Source organism: Bubalus kerabau, chromosome 3 (assembly GCF_029407905.1).
Source record: "Bubalus kerabau isolate K-KA32 ecotype Philippines breed swamp buffalo chromosome 3, PCC_UOA_SB_1v2, whole genome shotgun sequence".
Lineage (NCBI taxonomy): Eukaryota > Metazoa > Chordata > Mammalia > Artiodactyla > Bovidae > Bubalus > Bubalus kerabau.
Genome location: NC_073626.1, coordinates 19,964,054 through 19,976,097, shown reverse-complemented (window position 1 = coordinate 19,976,097; position 12,044 = coordinate 19,964,054). Strand labels below are relative to the sequence as shown.

At 37.3% G+C, this 12,044-nt stretch overlaps 1 protein-coding gene across 9 annotated transcripts in view; it reads right to left on the bottom strand.

The window, feature by feature from the left end:
• Positions 1 to 12,044, bottom strand: part of CARMIL1 (capping protein regulator and myosin 1 linker 1) — a 321,864-nt gene that overhangs the window by 164,748 nt on the left and 145,072 nt on the right. For all 9 annotated transcript variants that reach the window (XM_055570803.1, XM_055570804.1, XM_055570809.1 and 6 more), the window contains 2 exons: positions 9,883 to 9,942; positions 1,279 to 1,400 (listed from right to left, as the gene is read on the bottom strand). In XM_055570803.1, the coding sequence (XP_055426778.1) occupies positions 1,279 to 1,400; positions 9,883 to 9,942 (182 nt within the window). The remainder of the gene's footprint in view (positions 1 to 1,278; positions 1,401 to 9,882; positions 9,943 to 12,044) is intronic.

Below are 12,044 nucleotides of genomic sequence, written 5' to 3'. Positions count from 1 at the left end.
ACCTTAGATTATTCAAGAATGGATTATGTGAACTGAGGCCCTGGCTATGTTTGTCCCAATTCGGCCAGTTCCTGATACCTGTTCAGACTCTCCTTCAGTGATTGGCCTCTACCCGAGCAAGGAAGTAGGTGAGGGCTGAGGACCCAAAGTTCCAACGATGAGGTGATACATTTGATGGACAAATAACTCACACAAGGCTTGAGCATTCCAAGTATAGTTTCATATTCTCCAACTTATTATGAGTGGGTCATTTTCTTTTGCGGGGACCTATTTTCTTTTGCTGTTCTATATTATTTATGTGAAGGATCTATTTCCCTTCCTGATAGCATTGACTACTGGGAACATAGATGAAAAGATTTTACCCCCTTCTTCAAATCTCTCTAGTCACAACAACCAACACCAATAGAATTATACATTTCCCAGGCCAACTGTGTGGCATACAATTAAGGAACTTCACAAGTACAAGCAGAACATTAAAGTCACAAAATACTCAGAGTTGATACAAGACACTCAGAGTTGATGTTGGGTAGGAAAGCTGCCTTTTCCCCTCAGTCAATCTAACTCCCCTTTTCCAACAACCCATATACTCCCTAAGTACAAACTCTGTTACCCAAGCACATAATCCTGGCTTAAAATGCTTGAGAAAAAAATATGAGGACATGTCCAGGCGAAATTTACTTCTAGCCTTAACATGTACTTCAGAAAAGTGAGGGGAAAATGAAGGAGGCTATGTCTGACGTTCAGTTTTGTTTGTAAGTTTCCTCTCACTGAACAGAAAAAAAATAGGGAAAATGAAGAAAATAAAATTCTTCATTAATGTGATACTTGATGCCTCCCTATACAGCGTTCAGCCCCAGACATTCTGCTAATAGCTGTGTGTAAAATTCATAGTAGTAAATCTCAGACTGTGTGCTCCGTGATGACTTAGAGGGAGACCCAGGAGGAGGAGACATATGTATACACGTGGCTGATTCACCTGGTGCTACAGCAACTGACACAACACTGTAAAGCAATTATATTCCAATAAAAAAAAAAAAAATTTTTTTTTAAGTTTGTGTTTTAGTCTTAGCAGGAGAAGTTAAAGGAATACCAAACTCCTTCCTCACTCCAGTTCTTTAAAGAACAGTCCCATAGAAAATCTCAGGCACGAAACAGGATTGAGCCAGGGTTTTGATGGGTAACGTTTAAAAGACGAAGGAAGCAGGAGAGAGGAACCCGATGAAGGGCAAGAGGAAGGCTGTTTGCACTGAGGGAGGGCCAGGTCGCGGGAGAACTCACACTGGGGAGAGGCCAGGGAAGATCTTGCGCAGGTTGGTGCCGATGTGCGCCAGCACCTCGCTCACGTCCTCGGGCGACGCCATCTTCATGGAGATGCTGCACTTCTCAGTTTCCACAACCATCTGCAACGAGCGGGTGGAACACTGCTTAAGAAGGAGGCCAGTCCCTTAAATTTATTTACTTTAAATAGTGTAAATTATATACAGTAGCCACCCCCCTTATTCTTGGGGAAACGTTCCAAGGCCCCCAGTGGAAGCCTGAAAGCAGGCAGTACTGAAGCCTATATATATGCTATATTTTTTCCTATATATACATAACCATAATAGACTTTAATTTATAAACCAGGCGCACTAAGAGATTGACAATAACTAATAATAAAACAATTATAACCATCAGTTCAGTTCAATTCAGTCACTCAGTCGTGTCTGACTCGTTGCGACCCCATGAATCGCAGAGACTATAACAAAAGTTATGTGAATGTGGTCTCTCTCAAAACATCTTATTGTACAAATTTAATGCCTTTTCCATCTTTTTTTTAATTGAAGCATAGTTGAAGTACAAATTTAATGCCCTTTCCATCTTTTTTTTTAATTGAAGCATAGTTGAAGTACAATATTATATGTTATGGGTATACAAGATAGTGATTCACAACTTTTAATGTTTATATTCCATTTATAGTTATAATAAAATATTGGCTATATTCTCTTGTGCTGCACAATATATCCTTGTAGCTTACTTTCTACCTAATATTTGTCCCTTTTAGTCCTCTACCCATATACCATGCCTCCTCCTTCCCTCTCCTTCCCACTAGTAACCATTAGTTTCTCCTCCAGATCTGAGTCTGCTTTTTTGTTATATTTACCAGTTTGCTGTAATTTTGAGATTCTACACATAAGTGATACCACACAGTATTTGTCTTTCTTATTTTACTTAGTATGATCCCTCCAAGTCCATCCACGTTGCTATGGATGGCAAAGTTCCATTCTGTTTTATGACTAGTAGTATACTATGCGTGCTTGTGCACATGTGTGTACATATCACATCTATGCTATCCCTTCAACCTGTTGGTAGAAACTTAGGTTGCTTCTATTCCTTGGCAATTGTAAATAATGCTGCTATGAACACTGGGGTGCATGGATCTTTTCTAATTATTGCTTTGGTTTTTTAGGATATATACCTAGAAGTGAAATTCCTGGATCCTATGGTAGTTCTACTTTTAGTTTTTTGAGGAACCACCATATTGCTTTCCACAATGGTTGCACCAATTCACATTCCCACCGATCATGTATGAGGGTTGTCTTTTCTCCACCTCCTCGCCAGTATTTGTTATTTGTATTCTTTTTGATGACAATCTTTCTGACAAGTGTCAGGTGGTATCTCATAGTTTTGACTTGCATCCCTCTGATGATAGCAATGTTTTGCATCTTTTTATGTGCCTTTTGCCCATCTGCATTTCCTCTTTGGAAAAATGCCTATTCACTTCTGCCCAATTTTTAATGAGATTGTTTTTTTGATGTTGAGCTGTACGAGCTATTTATATATGTTGAATATTTACCTCTTATCAGTCATATCATTTGCAAATATTTTCTCTCATTCATTAGATTCTCTTTTTTTTTTTTTTTTTTTTTTTTTGCTTTGTCAGTGGTTTCCTTTAAGGCCTTTTCCATCTTCATTAAGCAGTATCACACTCGGTGGCTATAACTTTGGCAATTTGAGATGCAACAGCAAAATAGCACAAATTTCTTTTTCTTGCCTCACAATTTCACAGATAGATTCGTTCTTACCATGGATCTAAGCACCCTCAGCATATAATTTTTTTCTTTCCTTATTAAGTCAAGAACTTTCACCTTTTCGTTTAAAGGGAGCACTCTGTGGCTTCTCTTTGGCACATCCAAATTGCCAATACTATGACACTTATGCTTTAGGGCCATTATAAAATAGGGTTACTTGAACACAAGCACTGAAATACTGCGACAGTTGGTCTGATAACCTAGCTGGCAACCATGTGACAAACACTGAATGAAGAGATGATTCAAGTCCTGGACGGGATGAGGCAGGACAGTGCAAGATTTCATACATGCTTGAATAGCATGTATGTAAGACTACTCAGAACAGCATGAAATGTAAGATTTATGAATTATTTCCAGATTTTTCCATTTTTCCAACCATGGTCAACCATGGATAACTGAAACTACAGAAATTGAAACTTTGCATAACAGGATACTTCTGTGTTCATGCTGATATATACTAATAGAATACCAGATTTTAAGAAGCAATTTCTTAAAATAATGCTCTTAATTTTAAGACTCAACAAACTGTCTGGGTAGAGTGGTTAGTTTGTCAGAAATATCCAGAAACTGAAGCAAGTGTCTCTAAGGGCCAAACTGCAGATTCAAACAGATCCCCTCAATGATGGGGAGTGAATATCCACATTTGTGGGTGACTTCTCCTTTTACCAAGATTTTACCTTGACTTACAAAGTCTGTTATATCCCTACCATCTAGTGTAAGTAAGAATACCTCCTTCGGTGAATACCAGAGGACAAGCTGGTAGTTCCATTTTTTGAAAACATGCTTTAAAAACAAGACATCATGAGATATTTAAGTAAAGGGTAAAATCTTTTCCCTGATAACAAAAAAAAAAATCAAGTATTATAAAAGCTTCAACTTTTCTAAGAGAGGATATTTGGAAAGGATTATACAGAAGAAACAGGTTAATAAAATTCATGCTAGGTGAAGACTCATTTCTATAATTATCTGCTGGAGATGTCCAAAACTTATATCAAAATGCTAAACTGAGTTCATATAGCTAGGCTTACAGATAAGAACAAAACAACCTGATAGAAAGGGTAGGTCAAAAAAGAGACATTAGACTGACTAGAAACACATTCCAAATAAAAAGTTGTTCAAGTCACTTCTTTTGAAAGGAAAAAAGATACCATTATCTTGGATCTCAAAAATATTAATGTAAAACGCAATCCCTTTGATGATCACTGCATCAAAATATCCTTGTATATCTACTCCCTGTTGCTACTTAATTTGTACAAAAATATGATGGGGAAACTCTACCCTTAATATGCAACTAAACAACTGGATTTAAAAGAAGCTTTTAGATTCACTGTGTGTGTGTGTGGTTGTATGTGCAGCTCCATCCTATCCAACTCTACAACCCCATGGACTGTAGCCCACCAGGCTCCTCTGTCCATGGAATTTAGGTTGTCCTAAAATTAGCTTCCTGGTTGCTGAGTGGTAAAGAATGATCTCTGGTCCAGGAAGATCCCCTGGAAAAGGAAATGACAATCCACTCCAGTATTTCTGACCTGGAAAACCCCATGGACAGAGGAGCCTGGCGGGCTACAGTCCATGGGGTTGCAAAGATTTGGACACGACTTAGCAACTGAATAAAAACAAAAAAATCAGCTGAATTTTAAAAAATAATCCGTATTTCAAAGTGCTTATATTAAAAGAAAAAGCAACCCAATTTATTTGTCAAAATGAAATCAAAAAGACTTAAGTAATTTAAGTCCTTAAATGTTACTTTTTCATAAGTACCCTTAGAGGAATCTGTTAACAAGTATTTAATACATACCAACTTTGTAACGGTTAGTTGGCTCCTTGAATAGAAAGCATTTTTTTAATCCCAATTTTCACTACAGCACTGCCTTTGAAATTCTCTAGACAAAGACTTCATTGGTCTTGGAGAAGTTGGTCCAAGAGATATTTATCCCAAAAAAGGCAGCAAGCATTCTTGTGCATGGAGGTAGTTACTGACATGGCACTGCAGTGATATGTCTTGAGTAAGGCTAAAGCTGCTGATGTTTCATACACACCTATCTGGGCAGAGGTATGTTTAAAAAAGCCAGATACTTTGTGATACAACCCCCTTGTCTATGTTCCACACCCCACCCCCCACCTTCCCACAACAGGTAATTATATTTTTCACTATAATGTACTACTTCTTTCATCACATCTAGTGCATCTATTCAGTTTACAGTTTAGATGTGGATAATTAGTAACTAGCTTATTCTAATTCCACTTAATCTTAACACCTAATCATCCTTAATTGTACAAGATTGAATAGAATGACAGGGAAGGAAAAAAGGTGACAGGTGGGAAGAATTGAGGCCTTTGAACTCAACCTCACATAAAAGTCATCCAGCCTTGCACAATATGTCACCACCTTTGCATAATGTAAAGATGACAACAAAGTGATAGAGGTGAGACCAACACAGTAAATCATTTCATCAGAAAAAAGAACTCCCTCTCAAATATCCCTCGCCCTCCTGCTTCAGTTGAGGCTAAAACAGAATGTTTGAAACAATTATTGCTTAGACACCTAGCAGAATATATTCCCTGAGTCCAATGCACATTTAAAATAATAGTCAGCACTATAAACACTAGTATTCTATTAATATTTAAGACTCAAGTTTCTAACCCCACTCTGCCTCTTGCTTAGAACCACCTGAGTAGTCTTTAAGAAAAATGTTCTTACTAAAGCCCAGCCAACAGATCTGTGAAGTGTTTTTCTTGCAAAGGAAATAGCCATAGGAGGTTTATCAAAATCATTCTATGACACAGCAAACAACCTTATAATGAAAAAAAAGGAAAAAAATTTAGCAGCTATTTCAGTTGTATAAAAAATGGTCCAAAAATTCTATAACTATAAAACTATACAACCACTGATCTCTATTTATCGACCATGACAGCAAGAAAACTTGAACACCAAAGTGTTATGGCAAGGAGACTTCTAAAATAAGATGACTCTCTCCCACATTTTCATGAGGAGGAGGAAAAGAATAGTAAAAGTCACATTTCACAAACTCAGCACCAAGTTCACTCACTCTCACTAATATACCATGAAATGCATATGTCTCCTTGCATCTTATCAGAATTTACTATAATTAAATGATAAAATTGCAGTGACAGAAAAGTTAATAAATCCCAGAAAACAGTAAAACAAATGTTCTGTTCAAGAGTAGTCAGGCAGATGCCATCATTCTTATGATTTCACATCAGAAAAAAAAAAAAAAATCCAGTGACATCAACGGTCCTGAGGTAACACGGGTTATTCATTCTCAACCTGTGGGACACAACAGAACCAATGCCCACCTCAGACATATGGAATCCTAACTGTCGTGAGTGAATATGTGTGAGAGTGTGTATATGTGGCAGAGGAGGGAGTAGGGCTGCTGGAGGTACATCTTTTTCATTTTTTATACAAATTTTAAAGGTTACACTCCACTTATAGTTACTGGAAAATATGGGCTATATTCCCTGTGCTGTACAACACATCCTTGTAGCCTGTCTTACACCCAATAGCTGAGGCATTGGTATTTTTAAAAAGCACCACAAGCAATTTTAAAACACCAAATTTTGAATCCCACTAAATGACTCATGTGGCCAGTGTCTGGATTGCTGGCTCCTTTGTGAAAACAGTCCCACTGTTTCACTATATAGTGATTTTATTTTCAAGGTCCACACCATGCATACAGTCAGACTGAAGTGACATTGGAGAGCTGCTGTTGTGGTACTTACAGGGACAGAACAGCTCCATGGGGCTGAGGCAGATTGCCTTAACCCTCATTCCTCTGAATGCTGCACATATTGAAGGCACAGCACCGTAAGTGTGGTAAGATCAGTTTCAGCAGCCACATGCAAAAATTGGTCTTGCTGTATCAACATCCTTTCTCATAATTAAATAGCACAGTCTAATCATATTCTGAATATAACCTTGGCATTGACATTTCAATACCACCCTTCTGTTCCCATCACAACCCCAAAATCATAAACATAAACATTCCTGAATTAAGACCATCAGGAAGGCCCTGGTTATGTCATCATTCATGAGTGATCACTCCTGCATATGTTTGCCCATTTGGGCAAACATATGGAGCTATAATTTTCCTTCCAAACTCCAGTTCCTGGAGAATGATAAACAGATAGGATAAAACATTGCTTTAAGATGAACTACGGAAATGTTCCAAGGATTTGTATGCAATCTCAATCAACATAAAGTGACAATTTCGACAATTTCTTTTAGGAACGTTATCAACAAACTACACACACACACACACACACACACATTTTCTTCAGAGGTTTTTTTTTTTTAATTAAATAGAAGGAAATAAAAACATCAGAGTAAGAATCAATGGAATATAAAAAAACAATCAATGAAGTCAATAGAGAAAAGTGAATACAACCAAAAAGCAAGTTCCTTGAGAAGATCAAAAGAGTTGATAAACCTCTAACCAGACTGATATGGAAAAGAAAAGAGAGAAGAACCAAATCATTAACATCACGATGGACAATCTACAGATAATTAAATGCTAACAAGTGGATACTATGAACGACTTTATATCAGTAAATTTGACAAAGATATATAAGACTTGTATACTGAAAGCTACAACTAAATACTACCAAGATAAATTTTAAAAGACCTTTGGGAAATAATTTTCTTAGATCAGAGATTCCATTTTATTAAGACATCAGTTCTCTCCAAACTGATTTATAGATACAATATAATCCCAATCAAAATCTCAGCAGGCCTTTTTGTAGAAACTGAGCTGAGTCTAAAATTCATATGGAATGCAAAGAACATAGAATCACTAAACAACTTTGAAAAAGAACAAAATTGGAGGACTAACACTATCTGATTTCAATTCTTGCTATAACAGCCACAGTAATCAAGACAATGCAAAATCAACATAAGGACAATGCAAGATCATACAAATAGACTAAATGGACAGGATTAAAGGGACCAAGGAGACCAGAAAAAGACCAACATTTATGTGTACAATTGATCTTCAACAAAAATGAAAGTTCAGTGGGGAAATGACAGTTTCAAACAGACATTACTGGAACAAGTAGAAATATATACATTAAGAAATTGATCCACATATTGCTTTATATACAGAAATTATTAATACTTCAAAATGGATCATAGACCTAAATGTATAAAACACCTGAGAAGATATAGACCATCTGTGACCTTTAAGTTAATCAATAATTTATTCAATATGATGTCAGCATGATCCATGAAAGAAAACAGACAAACTGAACATCAAAATTTTTAAATTCCTCTCTTTGGAAAGCACTGTAAGGAAAATAAAAAAACCAGCCACAGACCAAGAGAAAATACGTACAAATCATATGTCTGATAAAGTATTTGTATTCAAAATATACAAAGAACCAGTAAAAGAACAAGAACTTAATTTTTAAAATGGCAAAAGATTTGAACCAACACTTGAACAAAGATACATGACAGCAAATAAACAGATAAGATGCTCAATATCTTAGTCACTAAGAAAATGCAAATTTAAAAAACTACAAATTTATTAAAATGGCTAAAATTTAAAGCACTGATCATACCAGTATTACGAAGGATGTGAAGGAACTGGAACTCTTACACAATGCTGGTGGTGATGTAAAATGGTACAACCACTTTGGAAAACAGTTCAGCAGCATCATAAAAAAGATAACAGACACCTACCATACAATTCAGCCATTCCATTCCTAGATATTTACCCACATGAACTAAAAGCCAATGTCCAATCAATGATTTGTAAATAAATGCCCACTGCACCTTTGCTTGTCAGCCAAAAGCTAAAACAACCCAAATGTCCATCACAGGATGATAAACTGTGATCCAGTCATACAATGGAACAGTACTCGGCAATAAAAAAGAATGAACTATTGAGATATGAAACAAAATCAATCATTCTCCAAATAAATACACTTGCTAAAAGGAGGCACACACACTATGATTCTACTCAGATAAAATTTCAGAAATTAGTGGCTGAGAGCAGATGCCTATAGGTGATTACAGATGAGAAGGGGCAAGAGGAAATGTTTACTAAGATGCGTGAGAGTGATGCATGGGAGTGATGAATATGTTCAGGATCTTTTTTTTTTTTTTTTTTTTATTTTTAAACTTTACAAAATTGTATTAGTTTTGCCAAATATCAAAATGAATCCACCACAGGTATACATGGGTTCCCCATCCTGAACCCTCCTCCCTCCCCATACCATCCCTCTGGGTCGTCCCAGTGCACTAGCCCCAAGCATCCAGTATTGTGCATCGAACCTGGAATGTTCAGTATCTTAATTGTGGTAATTGTTTCATGGATCCACATGTCACAGCTTATCAAGCTGCACACTTGAGTTGACTGCATGTTACAGTTCAATAAAGTTGTCCTTTAAAATCTATATTTTATTAATATCAAAAAATTCTCTTAATCACTCCATTCCCAGAAAGATCTTACATAGTATTGTAGAATAGCTATGAAATTTTAGTGCTAAAACTTGTACAACATTTCTAAGGAACAGTACTCTCACAACTACATTGCCAGGTAACATAAGAGCTCATTAGGTCTTTCCATACTAAGTTAGGAGAACAAACTGCTTCCTTTATCACGAACTCCTGACCCCTGCCCACCCAGCCCCTGTTCAGTCTCTCATTCAAAAACTCCAGTTTCCCTTATCTTGTTTTTCCACATTATCTCAAGAAACTTTCATTAGTGAACCAAACAGAAGGTATTATCTGGTTTCAGAAACTCAAAAAAGGTTCTGACCTTGGAATAATGACAAACAGGTTGTTCATACCCACCTGAGCCGGCTTGCTGCAGATGACACCGTGAATCTCCAAGTAGCTGAAGGTTACCTCGAGCTGCAATTGAGGGAGGGGGAGGAAAGACAGACCTGTAATAAGGGTGTTAAAACCTATAATTCAAAGTAAAAATGCTGCAATTAGAAATAGTCCAAGTGCAAACAAAATATTGGACATCTTCTGAAGGTAGGCTGGCTTAATATCTCCATTCATTCAATATGACATGACCTTTGACCTATCATATTTCAAGAAAAGCATTAGTAACTTTCCTAAAGGGCCAAAAGGAAATGCCAAGTCTGACTTTTTAAAATTTCATCCAAGGACAAACCCCATGGAAAGTTTCTGTACTTCTACTCCATTATTTATTTACTGAGGAATGACTATATGAAGGGAGCCATCTAAATAGACTTTTTTCTCTTATTTCAGATGTTGCTTCAGCAAATCAGATCAGGATAAAGACACTGGTTTTTATCCTGTGTCTTTTGGTTTTCCCTTCTTTCTAAACCCTTACCCCTTTGGGTTACATTCTGACCACTTATTGGAGTCATCATTCTTTCCACTGTCTTTCATTAAAGTGCCTATTTTAAATGGATTTAGGAAAACACAGTATTTAGGAATTTTAATCTGTGCTCCAATGAAACACAGTTATTAATAAATAAAAGTCTTCTGACCCTGTATATGCATAAATTATGATTTATTTCCTTTCTATTTTAACAGCACATGCTCCTTCCTCGCTTCTCCTATAATCAGCATTTCTTTTTCTTCAAAATATCTCCAGTCTCTCACTCTCTGCCTATTTTTCCTGGAAAACGGCCACTAATCTTTCTCCCAGTTTTTCAGTGTTTCATCGGAGTACAGCAAACAGTCACAGAACCGAGGACTAAAGACAATGGGCAGGACTGAGCTGGGTCAGTATTTCACTCTCTTGCTTTAAAACCAGAAAAGTAATGGGGAAAGAACCCATCTAGAGCCAAACCCATAGGACCCACAGCTCTGCCTGCTGGTGCTATGCTGTACCTTTATACATTTGGTAGGATCAATTTTAGAACAGAGGACCCGTCAATCTCCAGTTAAATGCTTTGAAGTATGAAGATGAGGGCTGGAGGTAGAAAGATAAATTCATTGCTTCATCATTCACATCATTGAACCAACAGATAGTTACAGAAGGCCTACTATGTGCCAAGATGGGCAAGAGAAATGACACATTTATCTCATCCTCCCAGAGTTAAATGCAGTCTTGGAGGCACCTCTTAAACATTCAATTAGAGTGGATGTCTTCTTCCCTATTGTTATCAAGATCAATACTTGGTGAGGTTTGAAAACTCATTTAAAGCACAAATTCGTTTCTAAATAAAGTATATCTCTACCTTCCCATTTATTTCAAATTAAATCTTATAAACATTTTTATTTGCCAGCCTTGGACGTAGTGCCAAAGTTTCTTCTTTGAGTCAAGCCCCTTGGGCTGGTCCTTCAAAGGCATTTCCTTTGTGGGCCACACTCATAACTGCAGAGCACCCAACTTTGAATGTAAACTCTTTAAAATGGAGTGAGAACTTGAAGACGCTGGGAAAGCAATATGAGGGTATAAGTTCTCTATGTTATTATATTCCCCTGGCCTTTAACAGATGCCTGGTCCTTAACATGACAGTAATATTTTAAGTGAATTACTTGATCAACATTCAATACTTCATAGATGCTCTCTCTTTTTACAGCCTATTTCATTGATATGTGAAATATATATTTCTTTAATTTAAAACTGTAATTGTAACTGCTGTGAAAAGGTTTGGAAACAAACCACTGACTCTTAGTGGGCATCTCATTCAACTGGTGGGGACAGGTATCTGGGAGGACCTGCACTCTCTTACAACCTAGCAGCTACAAAGATGCAGCTGGCAGCAGTCAGCATCACCGGAGCTAGCATGGGCAGCTGTGGTCAGTCTGGCTGGGAGAGGTCAGCTGGAGGTCAGTTAAGATGCTTCTCCTGCCCCTCAGGGCTGTCCCTGGAATAAGCCAAATGCCAGGGCCCCTCAGGGCTGTCCCTGGAATAAGCCAAGTGCCAGGGAGCCAGGAAAGCACTGAGACATTCCAGCTAGGCCCTGAAGAATGACTTCAAGTGTGTCCAACAAAGAAAAACGGAAAAGGGAAATCCAGGCAGAAGAAAA